We start from the raw sequence: 22,500 nt of genomic DNA, 5'->3' as shown, positions 1-22,500 counted from the left end.
GAGAGAGAGAGAGAGGGAACGCAAGAGCAAGAAAAGAGAGAGAAGAGAGGAGAGAGAGAGAGAGAGAGAGAGAGAGAGAGAGAGAGAGAGAGAGAGAGAGAGAGAGAGAGAGAGAGAGAGAGAGAGAGAGAGAGAGAGAGAGAAAGAGAGAGAGGGAGGGAACGCAAGAGCAAGAAAAGAGAGAGAAGAGAGGAGAGAGAGAGAGGAGAAAGGGGTGGGGGGGCATAGAAGGCATTTGGTTTCAAAAACCACAAGTTAAGAGATGTGGCTCATGAACTACAAGACCACTAAGGTTTTGACACAATGAATCTGGTCCACAACCTCACAATGTGACAGGAGCAAGTCTTATGTAACACAGACACACACACACACACACATGCATAAACACACACACACACACACACACATGCATAAACATACACATGCACTTACACATGCACATCCGCAGTCTGGATCACATAACGGACAGTACGTTGCTCACATAATGCACTCCAGATAATCCTCCGAGCTTGGCCGTGTGCTCATGGCACAACCACATTTCGTCTTGCTCACACCCATGTCAAAATATTCATAAATCTATTTTCCCGCCTTTCCTAACTCACCCACAGCGTTATGTTAGAGCTGTGCATCGGACGTGCAGCATGGGAGTCAGTCCTATGTATATGTGCAGGTCTTCCACTGCCAGACCTGGCTCTGATATGGCGTCCGTGTAGCGTAGCGGTCTTTCCAAAGGAGTTGAATCAAGTGCAACTGGACTTGGTATATATCCGTGAAGACGTCTCGCCTCTCACCCAAGAGGCTCCCTCAGTTCGTGCCTTTCTGACTAGACCAAGCTAGTCTGACTGGCTGCTGATGGTAGCTTGGTCTAGTCAGGAAGGCACGAACTGAGGAAGCCTCTCGTCTTCACGGATATATACCAAGTCCAGTTGCACTTGATTCAACTCCTTTGGAGAACCATGACCTGGATGAATGAGAACATTCACAGACAGCGTAGCGGTCTATTCCGTTGACTACCAACACGGGGCTCGGTGGTTCGAAACCCCGTGTTACCTCAGGCTTAGTCGGGCGTCCCGATAGACACAACTGACCGTGTCTGCGGGAGGGAAGCCGAATGTGGGTATGTGTCCTGGTCGCTGCACTAGCGCCTCCTCTGGTCGGTCGGGGCGCCTGTTCAGGGAGGAGGGGGAACTGGGGGGGGGGGGGAGCATGATCCTCCCATGTGCTATGTCCCCCTGGCGAAACTCCTCACTGTCAGGTGAAAAGAAGCGGCTGGCGACTCCACATGTATCAGAGGAGGCATGTGGTAGTCTGCAGCCCTCCCCGGATCGGCAGAGGGGGGAGCAGCGGCCGGGACGACTCGGGAGAGTGGGGTAATTGGCCGGATACAACTGGGGAGCTACTTATTAGTGGAAAATGTTTTATAACTGTGGGCGCTTCCTTCACTTCCTTTTCTTTTCAAAAAAGCTTTCTCAAAAAAGCTGAAGAAAGTGAAGAAGGCATGCCGGTGCAGGATGCCCAACTAGCTAGCTAGCTAGCAGTAGCGACAGCCTGCAAGTGTCTACTGTCAGTTGCAGCAACGAACGGCTGAATTTTGAGGACTTGATCACAGAGTCGGGTCGTCGTGCAGAGTTTGCATATCTGCATGGGTTCCTCCGGGGGCTCCGGTTTCCTCCCACCGTCCAAAGACGTGTGGGTCAGGTGAATCTGCCGTACTAAATTGTCTCTAGGTATGAATGTGTGTGTGTGGGTGCTGTGATGGCCTGGCGGCCTGTCCAGGGTGTCTCCCCGCCTGCCGCCCAATGACTGCTGGGATAGGCTCCAGCATCCCCGCGACCCCGAGAGCAGGTTAAGTGGTTTGGATAATGGATGGTTGGACAAATTCGGGGGGGAAAGGGGGGGGGGGGGTTCCCCCCAAAAAAGAAATCGTCCTCAGCATTTGGTTTAACCTGTCTGAAGTGCAGGATGGGTGGGGGGGGGGTGCAGAAAAATGACTACCGAGTAACTGTGAACCAATACAGGCTTGGAGAGGGCTTTAACTTCCAGCTAGCTTGGCTGACGTCAACTCGTGCAACCTTGTAGAGGACCGGTCCATCCCAGCGCCTTGAAGTGAAACACTGGTGTTTGTCACCCCTGGATCCATTTCAGCAGTTCAAGGGGCTGCGGTGCTCGTGTGGAAAATTGGAGAATTTGCCAAGAATGGGTGTTCTCCCTGGCCGTTCGTCATCTGGGCTTTATCCGGCGTTGTCGTCCCTGCACCGCTGCCTCGCTCGCATTTCCCAATCTCGTTGTTTCCCTCATAACGTCTGGTTCTGGTTTGTTTTTGGTTTGTTTTTTTTTCCCCGTAATTTTGGATGGATGGTGTTTGTTCGCCCTCGGTTATTTGTTGTTGGTGGTTAAAATTTTGGACTGCGGATGTTCCAAAATATTCGTTTAAGTGCGGTTGTTTGCATCTGTCATCACTGACAAGACCATTCTTAGCTGATGAAGAATAGGGGGGAATTCATCCAACGACCCGGACTGTTTAAACGAGGATGAGAATTCAGCCATTTCTCATTTGGGGTCTTAGTAAATCACGCGCCCCATCTCTTCTTCATTTCGGATGAAGCAGGCCTGTTTACTCTCTCTCTCTCTCTCTCTCTCTCTCTCTCTCTCTCTCTCTCTCTCTCTCTCTCTCGCTCGCTCTCTCGCTCTCTCTCTTTGCCGAAGATCTCCTTCTCTCCCTGCCAAATATGCTGTGTATGGAGCAGAAGAGTGGCTGTCTCTGTGAGCCGGGCCCCTTACAAGGAGTCTCTCCACTTACGCTAAATATAAACTGTTGGGGCCAGTAAACAGAAACCGTGTTGCTGTAGGCCCCGCCAGTCACCTGCACGAGGGGGCGGGGCCCCACTCGCCTTCTGGTCCTTTGGAAGGAAGCGAGAGCGAGAAAGAGGAACAGGGAGAAACACGGGGGGGGGGGGAGCAGAAACAGAGAGAGAGAAACAGAGAGAGAGACAGATGGAGAGAAACAGGGAGAGAGACAGACAGACAGAGAGAGAGAAAGCGAGAGAAACACAGAGGGAGAGACAGACAGACAGACAGACAGACAGAGAAAGCGAGAGAGACAGAGAGAGAAACACAGAGGGAGAGAAACAGAGGGAGAGAAACAGAGGGAGAGAAACAGAGAGAGCGAGAGAGAGAAAGAAAGAGGAAGATATACATGTATATAAATATGTATGAGCGAGAAAGAGAGACAGACAGACAGACAGACAGACAGACAGACAGACAGACAGACAGACAGACAGACAGACAGACAGACAGAGAGACAGACAGACAGACAGACAGACAGACAGACAGACAGACAGACAGACAGACAGACAGACAGACAGACAGAGAGACAGACAGACAGACAGAGACAGACAGAGAGGCAGATCAACCCTGTGTACCTTTGTCTTTGTTCTTCTCTTTCCCTAAAGAGTCCAGCTTCCTTCTCAAAGACTTTTTCCTCTTCTGTCCATCTGTATGGAAACAAAGGAAAGGAAATCGTTACTTCACAAAAAACAATACATTTAGCAAACATCCAGTTTTACCCATCCATCATTCATCCATCCATCCATCATCCATCCATCCATCCATTCATCCATCCATCATCCATCAACCATTATCCAAACCACTTAGCCGACCCAATGACTGCTGGAGCCTATCCCAGCAGTCATTGGGCAGCAGGCGGGGAGACACCCTGGACAGGCTGCCAGTCCATCACAGGGCCAACACACACACACACACACACACACACACACACACACACACACACACACACACACACACACACACACACACACACACACCTAGGGACAATGTAGTGTGGCCAGTTCACCTGACCTACATGTCTTTGGACTGTGGGAGGAAACCCACGCAGACACGGGGACAACATGCAAACGCTACACAGAGGACGACCCGGGACGACCCTCAAGGTTGGACTACCCCGGGGTTCGAACCCAGGACCTCCTCGCTATGAGGTGAACGAGCTAACCACTGCGCCACATGTGCCCCCCCCCCCCCAAATTTTACCCATCTCACCTTATTTGTTAAATAACACCACCCCTAGTGGGGAATGTCGCTCTAGCTCAAACTCCAACTCACTGAAAAGTGACGACGAAACGATTTCCACTCACAACAAAAGAGTCAACAACAAACGAGTCGAGTTTCACCACAAATGAGTCGAGTTTCACAATGGATGAGTCGAGTTTCACCACAAATGAGTCGAGTTTCACAACAAATGAGTCCAGTTTCACAACAAATGAGTCGAGTTTCACAACAAATGAGTCGAGTTTCACAACAAATGAGTCGAGTTTCACCACAAATGAGTCGAGTTTCACAACAGATGAGTCGAGTTTCACCACAAATGAGTCGAGTTTCACAACAAATGAGTCGAGTCGACAACAAATGAGTCGAGTCGACAACAAATGAGTCGAGTTTCACAACAGATGAGTCGAGTCGACAACAAATGAGTCGAGTTTCACAACAAATGAGTCGAATCAACAACAAATGAGTCGAGTTTCTTGAACACACACCACCCTGTTCTCTTTCATAACCCACACAGTCCATTTAAAGTGGATGACAATAGCCAAGGCCCATTTCCAACACCCGATACTGATGATACACTACGCTGCAGCAGCCCAGTGGAGTGTAGACGCTGCTCGCCAGCTCTCCTCTGCAGCGCGCTGTCCAAATCTCTGGTTCTGATCCAAACCAACACTGCTGAATAAAAGTAACTTAAAGGAAAACAAATGAAAGCTCAGATGATTCAGAAAAGAAAAATGAGCTGCTAGTTGTATTTATGCTGTCGTTTCTTCTCAGTCTATAGGGCTTTCCATACCCCCCCCACACACACACCAGATTCCCACATATACACACACCTAGACCCCCACATACACACACACCTAGCCCCCCACACATATACCTAGACCCCCACATACACACCTAGACCCCCACATATACACACACCTAGACCCCCACATATACACACACCTAGACCCCCACATATACACACACCTAGACCCCCACACACACACCTAGACCCCCACATATACACCTAGACCCCCCCCCACACACACACACACCTAGATCTCCCCACACACACATATCTTAACCCCCCACCACCACCTTTCCTATTCTGCATTACATCTTTCATCAGAACTCCTTTCTATGAGCGCCAGGACGATGCTGACCTTTCCAGGTCCAACCAGGAATACCATAAAAAAACTTTCCAGGTCCAACCAGGAATACCATAAAAAACTTTCCAGGTCCAACCAGGAATACCATAAAAAAACTTTCCAGGTCCAACCAGGAATACCATAAAAAACTTTCCAGGTCCAACCAGGAATACCATAAAAAACTTTCCAGGTCCAACCAGGAATACCATAAAAAACTTTCCAGGTCCAACCAGGAATACCATAAAAAACTTTCCAGGTCAAACCAGGAATACCATAAAAAACTTTCCAGGTCCAACCAGGAATACCATATAAAAAAAACTCCACGAGTCTCGGTGACGTCGCATTATGAGCGCGCTCACCTGCTGTACTGTATGAGGAGAAACAGTGGGACCGCTGGACTCGAGACAAACGATCCCAGCCACCGGTCTGAAGGGGAAACGCGGGGTTTGCCCTGGAAGCGAGCGGAGGGCCAGAGGACTGCTCCCCCAGCTGTCAACATGATGAATGACTCCTGAAACCCGCTGAGAAATGATGGGGGAACGCTGGAAAAATCGAGGCAGACGCGACCGCGGAGGCGTGGGACCCTTTCCAGGTAAACGGAAACCGTCTCGTCTCCGTCCAGAACGTCTGCACATGCGAAGGTCAACGTCTGCTCACGCAGAGGTCAACGTCTGCACACGCAGAGGTCAACGTCTGCACACGCAGAGGTCAACGTCTGCTCATGCAGAGGTCAACGGCTTCACGTGATCCTATCATTTGGGCACGGGGCTTGCTTTTTTTGAAATCCCCCCCCCCCCCCCAATTCTTCCTTTGTCGGAGCAGACAGCCAAAAACAACTCGTCATGTTGTCATCTCCTCTCAGACTGGTCCAAAGTGCACTTTGCCATGATCTGCTGTTTTGAAAACCTTGGACGTGTCCTAGTCTCCGTCAGCCGCATCATGCGAGCCTCTTCTTGGCTCGGTTTTGTTACTGGACTACACATTTTTCTCCTCGTTGATTTCCAGCAATTTTCCTCGGGACCCACGGCCAGCTTTTCCCAGTATGGAGACATCTACCTTTTATTCCCCCCCCCCCCCGCCCTTTTTTTTTCTCCCCAGCTGTATCGGCCAATTACCCCACTCCTCCGAGCCGTCCCGGTCGCGGCTCCACCCCCACCGATCAGGGGAGGGCTGCAGACCTCCACATATCTCCTCCGATACGTGCGGAGTCGCCAGCCGCTTCTTTTCACCTGACAGTGAGGAGATTCGCCGGGGGGATGTGGCGCGTGGGAGGATCACGCCATTCCCCCAGTACCCCTCCCCGAACAGGCGCCCCAACCAACCAGAAGAGGCGCTAGTGCAGCGACCAGGACACATACCCACCTGTGGAGTGGCCAGCCGCTTTTCACCTGACAGTGAGGAGTTTCACCAGCGGGACATAGCACGTGGGAGGATCACGCTATTCCCCCAGTTACCCCTCCCCCATGAGCAGGCGCCCCGACCGACCAGAGGAGGCGCTAGTGCAGCGACCAGGACACATACCCACCTGTGGAGTCGCCAGCCGCTTTTCACCTGACAGTGAGGAGTTTCACCAGCGGGACATAGCACGTGGGAGGATCACGCTATTCCCCCAGTTACCCCTCCCCCATGAACAGGCGCCCCGACCGACCAGAGGAGGCGCTAGTGCAGCGACCAGGACACATACCCACCTGTGGAGTGGCCAGCCGCTTTTCACCTGACAGTGAGGAGTTTCACCAGCGGGACATAGCACGTGGGAGGATCACGCTATTCCCCCCAGTTACCCCTCCCCCATGAACAGGCGCCCCGACCGACCAGAGGAGGCGCTAGTGCAGCGACCAGCACACATACCCACCTGTGGAGTGCCCAGCCGCTTTTCACCTGACAGTGAGGAGTTTCACCAGCGGGACATAGCACGTGGGAGGATCATGCTATTCCCCCCAGTTACCCCTCCCCCATGAACAGGCGCCCCGACCGACCAGAGGAGGCGCTAGTGCAGCGACCAGGACTCACACCCACATCCGGCTTCCCACCCGCAGACACGGCCAATTGTGTCTGTAGGGACGCCCGACCAAGCCGGAGGTGACACGGGGACCCGAACCGCCGATCCCCGTGTTGGTAGGCAACGGACTGGACCGCTACCCGGGACGCCCCTCATCTAGCTTTTAATAGGTTAACATGGTGATGCACGGGCCCTGGCAATAGTCCTCAACGAGGCCTCATTTCCCAGCGAGCACACGAACGTGCTGTTTTTCTGCAAGTATGCATCAAGTGCTCCGTTACATCTTTGTGTTGCAGGGTGTGGTTACGCCGACAAACTCCACTCCCGTGACCGAATTCCTTCGGAAGGAGGATTCCAGATTACAGGTTTACTAGTTAGCAAGGGAATCCAATCAGCGATTAAAAAATGAAACTAAACATTTTTGGAATTCGCTGCCGGCATTCAACAATTGTTTCTTCTTTTCTTTTCTTTTTTTTTTTGTGGACCAATGCGTCTTGAGCCTCGCAAGGCCTTCAGCAGTTCTTCTATGTGGATAAAAAATGATAACAAAACAGTTGTGTAGACCTCAGACCGGTATTCTTTCCATCTTCTTCATCTTCACCTTGCGGCACGGTGGCCCAGCGGTTAGCGCTGTCGCCTCACAGCAAGAAGGTCCTGGGTTCGAACCCCCGGGGTGGTCCAACCTTGGGGGTCATCCCAGGTCGTCCTCTGTGTGGAGTTTGCATCTTCTCCCCGTCTCTGAGGTGGGTTTTCTCCGGGCGCTCCGGTTTCCCCCACCATCAAAAGAAACATGCATGTTAGGGTTTATACTCCTGTCTGTGCCCCTGACCGAGACATGGCAAGACGAAGTGGAGTTGGGCCCCGGGTGCTGCACGGCGGCTGCACACTTCTCCTAGCTACATGGCTAGGATGGGTTAAACGCAGAGCATCATTTCCCCACGGGGATTAATAAGGTATCTCAAAATCAAAATCCAAAAAAAAAATTCTCCTGGATCGCCATCTTGTCGTGGTGGAGAAGCTTGCGTGTACCAATGATCCCAAAAGCTATGCCGTCCAGAGCTTGTCTCCTGCTAGGGTCACCCAAGGTGGATAGGTCAAGAGGGAGGTTCCAGATGAGGCAGGATCCAACAAAGACCTCAACGGCGGAACTGGCAGAAGACGTCTCCAGGTCACAACGGCAGTGAAGGCGGATGAGGGCTGCAACAGAGGGTGGTGCCCAATCGTCTTGCTTCTCCATGCCGTTGGACTCTGGCCACCCCCTGCCAAGGACCGTGTGGTGGCTGCAGGCACATCAGCCTCTCCACGTAATAAGCTGTCACACACAGGAATCCCCCTATTATGTGGCTCCAGGACCGGCTCTACGCCCACCTGAAGACCCGGAAGGACCCAGAAGGTCATGCTCGACCTCGAGTGGTCACTCCAGGTCATACTCGGCCTCGAGGGACCGCCGATGATGATCTTTCCATGCACCATGTATGGATCAAATCCATGATCTGGATCCAGACCAGATCCAAGTCATGATCCATACCTACTCACCTGAAACACACAGAACTGTGCAGCGAGGGTACATGCATTTCAGCAGAAGCAGACAGCTAAGGCACTTAAACGACAATTAGTTACTAATTTTGTCCTTAGCTACTGAGACCGGAGGTCAATGCAACCCCCATTCAAACCAAAGGAAATTCAACTCGGAAGGCGCGAGTCCAATTATATCCAGGTTGTTACATAACGCAGTTCTCCCCCACGTCTGACTGGCCTTTAGTCTAGTTTTTTTTTTCTTTCAATTGACTATAGGCTACACGTGGCTACCCAGCAGCGAAGCACCTCGGAGTGGGAGGGAACCAGGGCGAGAGTTGTGAAGACGAGCGAGAGAGAGCGAGGGCGAGAGAGAGAGAGAGAGAGAGAGAGAGGATGTGTGCGATAGGGTGAGAAAGAAAAACAGATGTTACGAAGGTGTGCCAGGGAACGGGTGAGAAAGAGAGGGAAGGAGAAAGACAGAAGAGGAGGGGAGAGAGGTAGGAAATGGTTTGGATTTTTTGACAGATGGCTCCCAAAGGCGCGCGGAAATTCCCCGGCCCTCCGAATCTCCCAAATTCAGCCTCAGCCACCCGTGAAACAATTCGGCCAGCCGTTTACCCACCCGCCCCCCCCCCCCGCCTCACACCCTGACCCCCGTCTACGGTTTCTATCCTCCATGCGTTGGTTCTCTCTTCCCTCCCTCCTCTCTCTCTCTGTTGGCATCTACCCACTTGGCCCCTGCATCGAAGTCGCTGAGATGTCACCCTACACACTCCGGCACACACACACACACACACACACACACACACAAACACAAGTTGAAATATGTCCCTCGCCGCGCACACGGCGGCCATCAGGGGGCTGTGGAATTCATAAGCAACACGGACGAGCGTGCATTAAATCATGTTAGGGAGCGGTTTAACCTTCAGCTGGAATGTGAAGCCCTGGATAATATACAGGCCACTACAGAGGCTGGCTGCCGCATGCGCCACGGCGCTGCTCTGCCAGACATCTGGCCCGGCAGCACGCGCTCTGCAGGACCGTGCACGTAGCCCAATGTGAAATTAAAAATAATAATAATAATAATAATGATAATGGCTGCCATGCATGACCTGCAACACATTTACGCGTGCAGAGAACAGCCAGGCTGATAACACGTGCATGGCATTTCATGACCGGCGTGTCGTGCAAGCTCACGTTCCGTGCAGGTCTCGCCGTGTGCATCAGCAAGACCTGACCGGACCAGCAGCGACACCGTCGACGTGCGTATCATCTGAATGCTATACATTTCCCGCCGTTCGGACACGGCGACGGGCTTGCTCCCCTACATTATACACAATCCGTTTGTGCGCCAGGCGCTGTAAACTGTGTTCGCTACCAGGCAATAAATATCCTTTTATTGTGTCATAAAATGATAATGAAGATGATAATGTAGATAAACCATGCCGCGCAGCAGGCTTGATCACGACCGGTTTACTTATAGTGGCAAGTGGGTTGCGTAACGGTTTTCTGGCTGCAACAGTCGGCTTAAGCGCTTTGCAACCAATGAGTGACTCGCATGCACCCACGTGCGCGCACACACACACTGACAACGTGCGTGCACATGGGTGCATGGGTGTGCATGTGCATGGGTGTGCATGTGCATGAGTGCATGCGAGGCACCAACCAGCTCATCTGGAGCAGTTAGGGATTGGGTGTCCTGCTCAAGGACACCTCGACATTTATTTATTTTTTTGCAAGGAGGAGCCGAGGATCGAACCGGCGACCCTCCAGTTAACCAGACGACCCGCTGAGCCGCTGTCGCCCCCTTAACCTACTTAACCCGGTGTGCGTACGGGTTTAGCATGTGTGGGGCCACGTTCAATAGGTTTAGCGATAAAGAACCAATGGCCCAACGCCATGGTGGTCACACTACAACGACCAAGGCGGTTTTGGATTTTCAAAGTTTAATAACTTTGTGGGGGGGGGGGGAGATACAGACCTGCCGCTCGCTGAACGCCCCTAAAATTGAACATATTTGCATTAAAATGGGTTTCAGATCACTGCACAAAAAAAAGTTACGACGAGCTCTACCTAAAACGACCACGGGCGGTCAAAATGACCGCGCGTAATTTGCGCGTCATCGTGCGAGCGTCGTGTCACTATTTACGACGCGTGTTTGGTGGCGTCGTGTCCTTCGCGAAGTTCGTTGCTCTGTCCTAGAAACACACTAGCGCCCTCCAGCGGAGAGAAACAGTCCAAACTTGATTTCTTGATTATGTCCAACATGTCTGCTTGCAGACGCACCGCGACTGCCCACCGAGGCGCCGCAGCGTTTCCAGGCGTTGGACGGCGGCCATTTTAAATCGTTGGAAAAATAGGTATTAAAGTTGTTAAAACGTTGATTTTGGCGTCAGTCGTGTCTTAACAGACACACTAACACACGCAATGCGTTAACATCTCAACTCGACAGAATATGGCGTTTAAAAACGTGGCGGTCATTTTGACGGCCCGCGGTCGTTCTACGTAGGAGTGAAATCCCCTCTGGTTATCCTGCAGTGTTCGAAAGAGGCAACTCTGAAACCTTGAAGGCTTTGGACAAATCTGAACAGAGCCATCGGATTTCCATTAAAACCTTGTGTTTTCCTTGAAAGATGTTTCATTTTACTGTTGGACAAAATACGCCTTTTGCTCGAGCATGATGTGAAGAGTTTAACAGCGGCAGGGTTGGCCAACAACACACACACACACACACACACACACACACACACACACACACACACACACACACACACACACACAGAGGGGGGGCGTCGCACAGCCTGTTTTGTCGGATAGCACGTCAAACAGGAAGCAACCGTGAAGTTTGGTTTACATCTCAAATCATGTGCTGTCACAGCTTTTCTATGACACGACTTCCGTAACACACGCTGGAGGGGGCGATAAGAGGATGTGGTCGAAGGCTGGTGCAACGACTTTCCTTCACTGGACTGTCTGAGACCACTTGCTCAAGCTCACACACACACACACACACACACACACACACACACACACACACACACACACACACACACACACACACACACAGGGACAAGTATGTTCCAGCTAAACAGCATTTCGGTTTGTTTAGGAGTCCAGGGGAATTTACTGATAAGGTTTAGACGGTTACGGGGAGCATCTGAAAGTTAGCTATATAAAGTCAACAGTTACACACTGTGCACTTATGGGAGTGTCAACCTCGGTCCGAATTTACAAGCAGGCCGGAAAACGCTGCTGGCGTTTGTTCAACACTGATCGACCCGAGTGTAATAGGCACTCACTGACCGACCGTGTTCACTTAAAGCTAATGGGGGGGGGAGGCATGGTGAGCAGGGGCTCATCCCCGCAGGCAGACTCCCTGGACTGGTCACCGGTCCGTCACAGGATGTGCAGCCACACACATGCATGCATGCACGTGCGCACACGCACACACACCAAATTATCAAAAGAGAACAGTGAGGACATGTTCCCATGGAATTGAACTCGTGACTCTCTAATTAAGATGGGAAGATGGCGGCGCAAATTCACGTTTGCTGCGGCCTCACCCAGTACCGGTGTAAAAGATGGCGGCGCGAGTTCACATTTGCGGCGGCCTCACCCAGTACCGTCCATGCAGCGTCTTTGTCCACATCTGCATCTAAGTTTGTCTTCGTTGGTCTGATTAGGGTTGGCTGGGAGAGCTGGTGCTAGATCACCTGGGAGAGCTCGGTCTGCTGGGTCCTGTGGGCCCAGGGACCACGGCCCTGCCCGGAGCTGTGCCCGAAGAGGAAACACCGAGGGCGGGTTGACAGGGCGCGGAAGCGGAGCAGGCTAAGCTAACTGCTAGCCCATGCAGACCGGCAGTTCTGGTAACACTGAGGGTGGTATGGCGGCGGCCTCGCCTGGCGTTGACTGTGGTGTTTTTGGTGTCGTCGTGTGGAGTGTGGGAAGGTGTGTTGAAGGTGTCTGGCTGGGAAAGCTGGTGTTTGATCAGCTGAGGGAGCTTAGTCTGGTGCGTCTGGTGGGCCCAAGATCCACGGCAATGACCGGCGCTGCTCCCGAGGAGGAAACACCGAGGGCGGTCTGACAGGACGCGGAAGTGGGGCAGGCTAAGCTAACTGCTAGCCCATGCAGACCTGCAGTTCTGACAGTCATCCTGGCTGGCGTTCGTTCTCCTGGACCGGGATTTTTTGTTAATTTTTTTTTTTTAGTTTAGATAGACGTGATAGTATGGATATATGTGTTCTTGTGGTTTCTGTGTTTTCGTGTTTGTGTTGCACTGCTGTGGGCTGCGGGGAACGATATTTTGTTTCATTTCATGCGCATAAGTGCATGAAATGAAACGACAAAGTGTTCCTGATTCTGATTCTAATCAACAACTACCTTGCCTCATCTTACATCTTACACACCCTGACGCTCCTTTACCTTTCGGCATGGTTATCTGACATCCCAGGTCGTAGTCCTGGTGCAGGCGGGTGAAGGCCACTTCCTGCAGCCTGGCCCTCTCCAGCTCAGACAGGCTCTGGATGGCCACCGGCGTCAGACGCACGCTCCGCCCCGACAGGCTGCTCCAGGTGAAGTCACCCTATAAAGAACAGAGAGGACCGTTAAACAGCTCGCTCGGCTCCTGACACATTCACGGGTTAGGAGGTGTTTGCATTTTACAGATCTGCGAGTGCAGGTCCACACACATATACATACATGGAAGTTGTGTGAATGCGCATTGTTTCACAACCCCTCATTAAACGTACAGAACAGGTGTGCAGCAATGTGTTTCAAGCTGCTCGTATCAGCAGACGGTATGGCGGGTAAGCAGTGTGCAGGGGAGGGTCCCGTGGATTTCCTTCACATGTTTGGAATCATATCAATAACGACTTTAAATCTAACAGTCTATATGCCAACACAATGTGCACATAATGCGGACACAATGTAAAGACAGATGGATGCATGGGTGCATGGGTGCATGGGTACAGGGCAGATGCACACGCGAAACAAAATGGCAAGTTTAGGATGCAGATAAATGTGCATGTCTCCATAGCGACGGGACCATACTGACGTCGTTCCTCGTCGCCCTTCACTGTATGTTGCGGCATGTTTTCCTCGCCCCGGAAAAACAGACGGCGGAGTAAATATAATATCCCGGGGAAGGAGGCGAGCGAGAGAGCGTGTCGAGGGCCAGAGAGGATTGGAGGACAGCCACCATAACTGTCTCTCCGTGTAAACATGAGTCACCTCTATTATATTTTAATGCTTCTTCAACTGATCTGGCTAACGAAGAACAGACGGTCGTTTGCATCAGCAAGCATCGTTGGCTTAACCCTGAGAGCCAGTGGAATAGAACAGAATAGAATTGAGTAGAGTAGAATCGAACTGAATATACCTGAGTAGAACAGAACAGAAATATATAGAATTGAGTAGACTAGAAATGAATAGAACCGAGGAGCATAGAATTGGATAGAACTGAATATAATAGAATAGAAGAGACTAGAACTAAATAGACTAGAACTAAATAGAACTGGGTAGAATAGAACAGAATAGAACCGAGGAGCATAGAATTGGGTAGAACTGAGTATAATAGAAGTGAATAGAATAGACTATAACTAAATAGACTATAACTAAATAGAACTGGCTAGAATAAAACAGAATAGAACCGAGTAGAAGAGAACTGAATAGAACCGAGTGGAGTAGAATAGAACTGCATAGAATAGAACCGAAAAGAACTGCGCAGAATAGAATGGAACTGAATAGAACGGAGTAGAATAGAACTGAATTGAAATGAGTAGAATATAATAGAATATAATAGAATAGAATAGAATAGAGTAGAATAGAATAGAAGGCAACCCCCCCCCCTTGGTGAACATTTGAGTCGTCTGGATCTGTGCTCTCCGGTCATGCATTCCTCCTCCCTACTGGGAGAAAGGGAGAGGTCAGGAGGAGACGAAAAGGAAGAAAGGAGCGAGAGAAAGAGGAGAATAAGTCTGGAAGGAGTAAGCAGCGATAGGAACAGAGAGATCCCGCATTTATTTCACTTTGTACCCAGGCAGAAGACTGATATGTAACCATCGACACAACTGTCTGTGGGCCTTGGAAATTACGTAATGGCCCTTTTTTGTGCACGCCGCATCAGTGCATAGAGCATTGATTTTACATGGATGTTTAACAATCAGATGCATCCATTAAAGATAACTTAATTTACGTCAATGAAACGCGATCTCTCAGAGTTACCCCTCCACAGACGTTTTGTTGGCAGAGCTACTTTTTTGTCTACGAGCAGAACTAAAAGACGACATTTGGCCCGGCTCTTTACTTGGCTCTGGGCGATTTGGCACCGCGACCTTTCATCAACAACGTTGTTTTTTTGTCTTTTTTTTTTTTATGAACAGTTTTGCTGCCATAGCTGTTCTACTCCCCCCCCCCGCCCCCCCCGGCCCCCCGGGAAGGCAATAAAACTAGCATGCAACAGTGAAATCATTCACAAATCTAGGGAGGAAAAAACAAGTTGGGAAAGGCAGCCTGCTCGAATTGAGTGAAAGACGCATACCTTCAGGATAAGATAAGACAAGACGAGATAGCATTTTTTTTTCTTTTACCTATAGGGGTAATTCATCCTATAGGAGCAGGCAGAGTGCAACACTGCAGACTTGTACAACCTACCCTGGTTTATGTGTGTGTGAGAGAGAGAGAGAGAGAGAGAGAGAGAGAGAGAGAGAGAGAGAGAGAGAGAGAGAGAGAGAGAGAGAGAGAGAGAGAGAGGGAGAGAGAGAAACATGGAGAGAGCGAGAGACGGAGACAGAGAGACAGAAAGAGCGAGTGAGAGCTAGAGAGATGAAGACAGAAAGAGAGAGAGACTTTGTCTCTGTGTGCATTGCCATTCCTTATCGCTGGATTAGGGAACATTTTTCTATCTTGGTTCATTCCACTGACCTCACACACAGCTTGAGGCATATATGCAAACACACACACACACACACACCATGTCAACCTATACTTGTGGGGACCCCTCATTGGCTACATTCATCCCCTAGCCCTTAACCCTAATCTTTAACTATATGTCTAACCTTAACACTTACCCTCACCTTAACCTGATCCTAACCCTAACCCTAACCCTTACCTTAACCTTAAACCGAAGTCCTGATCCCAAAATAGACCCTGTCCCTCACGGGGACTCGTAAAATGTCCCCACAAGGTAGGTGGTTTCAGGTTATTCTATCCTAATGGAGACGGTTGGTCCCCATTAGGATAGAAAAACCTGGTCTACACACACACACACACACACACACACACAGAGAGAGAGAGCAGAGCCGAGGAAAAGACAAATAGCTGGTAAAGTGGGAGGCCTCTCCTTCCTTCGCCAGCCTGGCAGGGTTTCTGAAAAGGTGCGGATGAACCCCATTCTCCAAACTATGACACACCGAAGGAATGTTTGTGGGAGAGTAAGAAGAAATACTACAGTCTGATGTTTTACATCTTGTTCAACAAGGAGGCTGAAATCAACGGAAAGGCCTGTGTATGGCTTAGTTCTCCATCAAATTCAAGACGTCAGCGTTTTGTTTGACTGAAAAAGGATGTGTTGTTTGGCTATCTTGTGATGTATCGGTTACATGACATTGCGTTACAAAAACTGTCAAAAGTTTGCATAAAAGGCATATCAGTTTTTTTACTGTATTTTACAAACTAATAATACTTCTGTGTATTTTATAGCTGGTGAAAGTTTGTTTCCATTGTATTGATGCGTGCTCAATAATCCAGGTAAGAAAATCAAAGAAGGTTGAATCAGTTCATCTGGACACAACGTTTACTGGGAGAAACATTTCATCCCTCATCTCAGTCACCTCTTCAGTCTAAACTGGCCACAGGTATCCCCACCCCTATAAACAATACAGTGGCATAATGACGGAAACCAACGACCAGTTTCATATGCAAATAGGGGCGTGACATTGCAATCTTACAATGTCAAAGGCTACAAAGTTACAAGTTGCAATGTTACAAGTTACAAAGTTACGATGTTACAAAGTTACAAGTTATAATAATGCAAAGTTACAAACTTACAAGTTACAGTGGCCATGTGTACTATTCACAGAGGACTGGGGAACAGAAGAGGGACCTCGTCAGACCAGGACTCCGCGGTCTACACCCATCTACAGGCCAGTGGCCACTCTTTCCAAGGATGAGGATGTGCACATCCTTGATAGGGAGGAACGCTGGTTTGAACGGGGAGTCAAAGAGGCCACCTGTGTGAAGAGGGAACGACCACCCCTGAACCACAGACTACATCTGTCACCGTTGCAACTATTCCCCAATCCTCTGTGAATAGCACACGTGGCCATTGAAACTCTAGTTAACGCTCACGGCAATTTGCACATGAAACCGATCGTTGGTTTCGGTCATTATGCCGCTATTGTTTATAAGGGCGGGGACACCTGCAGTCAGTTGAGACTGAACAGGTCACTTAGCTGAGAGATGAAACGTTCCTGCCGAGTGTCTGTCAATAAACCTTGTGTCCAGATGAGCTGATTCAACTTTCTCTGCGTTGTTCCCATTGGTCGGGATGCACGCTTTAACACGTGGAGACGCACACATGCAGGCGTGCATGTCTCCTCTTCCCCCATCTTCCTCAGAAACACAGAAGACACACAAACAGAGGAAGGCCGACAGAGAAAGACAAACAAGCAGATCGACATGCTACCTGTCTTTGTATATAGTAGGGTGTTGAACACAAGCCCCCTTTCTTCCGCATTACTCTACAACAGACTGAAAGCAGGTTCTGGATTTTCTTTTTCCTTTTGGTTTTCCGGTTATGGCATTTTAAGGCCGAGCACTCTTAGCCGTCACAACTGGTACTGACGTCTCAATTTGATTATCACCGAAGAGCTAATCTGGTGACCATCACTGAGCCGGCTGAAGGATGGCATATATAACAAACAACAAAACCTGCATGGTCAAACGTGAGTCTAAAACTCTCTAAGCAGCATTTGTGTCACTCCAGATTCAGGTCTGGTGATTGGCAGTTTTTGCCTCGGGGCCCCAGAAGATGTACCCCGTCCAAACCAAATACCTCAGCGATTTTCAGCACCAGCCCAGTAAAAGTTCCATCTCAAATGATCGGCTGTACTTTGAGCTAACCCCGACGTCCCGGAGTAATTTCCGCCTCTGTCCTGATTGACATAATTGCCGACTTACACACCTGCCATCTTGTTAACAAGGGCCATAAAGTTAGGCAGAGTAGCAGCGGTGAACACTGCATACATTTTATAGGGGTTTTTTTTTTGGTGTGTGCTTCCTGTTAACTACCGCCGCAGGGCCTCGTGAGCATTAAAGTGTTAAGCACTCGTTTTGAGTCTGTCTCTGCCTAAAAGGGGTGTCGATCAAGAGGACCTCACATGTCGCCGACGCCACACGGGTCCCGCCATCTTCGATGACCCCATATGATGCAGGCGATTCAGATTCATGGCAATTCAGGCAATTCTTCTCCATGGATTGTCACCTTGTCGTACTGGAGAAGCTTGCGTGGCGCTGAGACCCTGAGAGCAATGCCGTCTGGAGCTATGCTCCTGGTAGGGTCACCCACGGTGGAAAGGTCAAGGGGGGGGGTCCCTGACAAAGAGCAATCCAACCAAGACCTCAACAGTGGACGAGGTGCAGCTTTGAGCAGGGGCCGTGGTCCTTGGGCCCAGCGGACACAGCAGACCAGGCTCCCTCAGCCGATCCAAAGCCAGCTCTCCCAGCAAACACCCTCGACACACCTCCCCGCACTCCACAAGACGACACCAAAAGCAACACAGTCAACGCCAGGTGAGGCCGCCACCAGACCGCCCTCTGTGTTATCAGAACTACCGGTCTGCATGGGCTAGCAGTTAGCTTAGCCTGCCCCGCTTCTGTGCCCTGTCAGACCACCCTCGGTGTTACCTCCTCGGGTGCAGCTCCAGGCAGGGCCGTGATCCCTGGGCCTACAGGACGCAGCAGACCAGGCTCTCCCAGCCATCAAAAGCAAACAAAGACACAAAACTTAAGACGCAGACGTGGACAAAGACACTGCAGGGACAGTACTGGGTGAGGCCGCCGCAAAAGTGAATTCGCGCCGCCATCTTCCCACACCGGAAGCAGATATCTCAATATCATGTAAAATTCCCAGCGATTATCGTAACGGTAACACTTTCCATATCGCCCAGCAGCAGTGGGTCATAATGTCCGTTTAAGACGTAAGAACAAAAGAAAGTGTGAAACAGGTTTGCCCCTGGATTACCACAGCCCTCGTGGTATACTAATTTACCATTGGCTTAACAAAGAAAAATGACCAACGTGCAACGGCACAATCAAAATACTGCAACATCCCAATAGTAATGCTGCGTTGAAAGGGTTTGAATCTTTTAGACCTAATTCCTGAGAACCAGAACCTTAAAAAGAAAAGTACTTTTCATCTCAAGGGAGCAACACATCATTTGAAGAGATTAAAACTGTTTGGGAGCCGAGATCCTGATGTTCTCATGTTATCCACAGCACAGCGTGCTATACAGATCTTCAAACTTTCTGTCTTTCTCCTGATGGGAATGTCAGGAATGTTAATTATCTGACGGATCAGTCTTCCCGCTCCCAGTTTGGGTATATATTACTAAATACACGCTTCTACAGCCCAGATTGTTCACCTTCCACAGCCTATACTAGATTTTCACTAGCCCCTCATAGCTGCATCATCATCATCATCATCATCATCACTATCAACATCATTATCATCATCATTATCATCATCACACTGCCCCTCCTCTTATGCCAATACAGTCGAGTGGCTGGGGATCAGCGCAACCTTGATCTGTAATCAAGAGCTGACTTCACTCGAGACTTCATATTCCTCTTCCTCCACTCTTAATATGGATATCTGGAGCGACTGAACGGTAAACATCCATTTCTATCAGCAGTGCATGCATTTTTTTGTGTGGATAGTACTGGCCGGGATAAATACCTAACCCCTAATAGTGCTACTAGCATAAATACTCAACATAGCCATCGAGAACTCGTACGAGTCATGCAGGATGACATGGTCATACAGGACATCCAAATGTTTGTTTCTGAAGTAGTTTGTTCCTCTCTTCAGCTACCAAGAAAATAATTTCACCCCTAATCTATCTATCCGCTTTGAATTCCCCAGGCTATTTTCTTCTTCAACTGTATTGTGGAACCGTAATCTGTGCTTGAAGTGGGCCGGTACTCACCGGTTCGCAGTACCGGCACTTCTACATTTTACTCTTTGGTGTACCGTGACTTTTTCTTGGGCACTGGCAGCTCTCACAAGCTGCCGGTACTCCTTTCTGCCCTCTCTGTAACTCCATATCAGGTTCTCTGGGCAAATCATAACGGCCCTAAGTAAACGGCATTACCCAGGGAGCAGTACTTGACCCCCACCTGTTCCCGTTCTGGCCTGCTGACTTTTCTCCGTCAGGGGTTAGTCTAATGATTTGCTGATGATACCGGCCAATACGCACGCCAACACGTGAATAAGAGGAGTATTGGCACTTTTCCCACTTAACGCTCTGACTGTAACTGCATTATTGCAGGTCTGACAAGTGCGACTTTCTGCCATTTTGCTCAGTTGTCTTTCAATTTTGCACAAGAAACGTCCATGCAAGCCGTTCATTTGACATCAGCTTCATCATCCATTGTGAAAAGGCACAATTAGATGACCTCACCCAGAAAGAAAGACAGAAAGAGGCAATAAATGAATGAAGGGGGGGATAGAAGGATGTAGAAAAAGGTCTACTGGGAGAGATTTGAAAGATTTACACGTTTCGATGTAAGTTAGAGCAAGTGGTACTATCCAAAAAGACTCGACGCGAGTGTGCCGTCAAACAATTCACTGGGCCGTGCTTTAAGTCAGAATGAAAAACACGCAGTGGAATTGAACCACCGGTTTAACAACAGACGTCTCTCTGTTTGGCATCGCCTTGCATCTCGCTGCTGTTGATTTGCATTCATCACTTGCAGATGCAGAGTTGGACGGACGAGGGGACGAGGAGGGCCCGTGGAGTTACATGACTAATAGCACTTGGATATACAGTGTGCGGCTTTTGTTGTATTCCAAACAAAAAGGACAAATGGCAAAAACCGCAGGCGAGGGACTGTGTCAGTTTCCGCGGCAACGCATCCACAGAGAATGAGGAGGGCAAAGAAGAGGAGGGGGGGGGACATCGCTATGGCGACGTACCTCACACACACACACACACACACATATAGAGACACTTGTTGCTGTGATGCGGAGCATAAAATCGTTGCTGATTCAGTGCAAAACAAAACATCACGTTTCCATGATTCAACGCCCGTTTCCACTTCCCCGTTCGTTCAATGCCCCGTTTTTGGACACGGCACAGGAAACTGTCTGTGACTCGGCATCGACCGTTAAAATCGTCGTAAGTGCACGCACGCATAAACACAATAACAACAAAAATGACGACAACAACTGAAAGACAATCATCATCATCATCATCATTATCATCATCATCATCATCATCCATCCATCCATCCATTATCCAAAACGCTTATCCTTACTCAGGGTTGCGAGGATGCTGGAGCCTATCCCAGCAGTCATTGGGCGGCAGGTGGGGAGACACCCTGGACAGGCCGCCAGTCCATCACAGGGCCTCATCATCATCATCATCATCATCATCATCATATTTTTTTTTGTTCCGGATTTTTCCCCCCTTTTTCTCTCCCCAATTGTATCCGGCCAATGATCTCACTCTTCCATCCCGATCCGGGGAGGGCTGCAGACTACCACATGCCTCCTCCGATACATGTGGAGTCGCCAGCTGCTTCTTTTCACCTGACAGTGAGGAGTTTCACCAGGGGGACATAGCGCATGGGGGGGGGATTCACATTATTCCCACCTGTTGCCCCCCCCCCGAACAGGCGACCCGACCGACCAGAGGAGGCGCCAGTGCAGCGACCAGGCCACATACCCACATGTGGAGTCACCAGCTGCTTCTTTTCACCTGACAGTCAGGAGTTTCGCCAGGGGGACGTAGCGTGTGGGAGAATCCCGGTCTTCCCCTCAGATCCTCCTCGCCCCGCCCGACCAGAGGAGGCGCTAGTGCAGCAACCAGGCCACATACCCACATGTGAGTCACCAGCTGCTTCTTTTCACCTGACAGTCAGGAGTTTCGCCAGGGGGACGTAGCGTGTGGGAGGATCCCGGTCTTCCCCCCAGATCCCCCTCGCCCCGCCCGACCAGAGGAGGCGCTAGTGCAGCGACCAGGACACATACCCACATCCGGTTTCCCACCCGCAGACACGGCCAATTGTGTCTGTAGGGACGCCCGACCAAGCCAGAGGCAACACGGGGATTCAAACCGGCGACCCCCCTTGTTGGTAGGCAACAGAGTAGACCGCCACGCTACCCGGACGCCAACCCTCAAGTTTCGAGGTACTGAATTATAGCTGCAAACACTGCTGTCCTCCATGAGGCATAACGCAGCCGTCAGCCAACCACAACTCAGCAACGCTCTCCTGTGGATGTGCCACACACCCCCATGACACGAGACCAGTGGCGCTGATGTCTGCAGTACTGCAGCCACACAGGGGCAGAACTAGGCTGGTGCTGTTACCCATCTGATCGTGTTCAGAAACACACACACACACACACACACACACACACACTACAGTTGCATCCCGCTAACAACAAACAGTACACAAGTTCAGGGGTTGAGATCGCAGAGATCAATACCTTGTCTGTCTCCCGACAACATTTCCATATTTTTCCCCCTGCAAAAGTGTCAATATTTGCAATTACAGATTTTCCAGTGAAAA

General features: G+C 50.1%; 1 protein-coding gene across 2 annotated transcripts in view; it reads right to left on the bottom strand.

Annotated features, from left to right (window-relative positions):
* LOC130131335 (rho GTPase-activating protein 6-like) overlaps window positions 1-22,500 on the bottom strand; it is an 88,300-nt gene that overhangs the window by 31,648 nt on the left and 34,152 nt on the right. For both annotated transcript variants that reach the window (XM_056300993.1, XM_056300992.1), the window contains exons 2-3: window positions 13,132-13,291; window positions 3,423-3,494 (exon numbers count right to left, since the gene is read on the bottom strand). In XM_056300993.1, the coding sequence (XP_056156968.1) occupies window positions 3,423-3,494; window positions 13,132-13,291 (232 nt within the window). The remainder of the gene's footprint in view (window positions 1-3,422; window positions 3,495-13,131; window positions 13,292-22,500) is intronic.

The sequence above is a fragment of the Lampris incognitus genome, chromosome 21 (genome assembly GCF_029633865.1).
Source record: "Lampris incognitus isolate fLamInc1 chromosome 21, fLamInc1.hap2, whole genome shotgun sequence".
Taxonomy (NCBI): Eukaryota; Metazoa; Chordata; class Actinopteri; order Lampriformes; family Lampridae; genus Lampris; species Lampris incognitus.
Note: the sequence above shows the minus strand (reverse complement) of the source record. Positions and strands in the feature narration are given on the sequence as shown.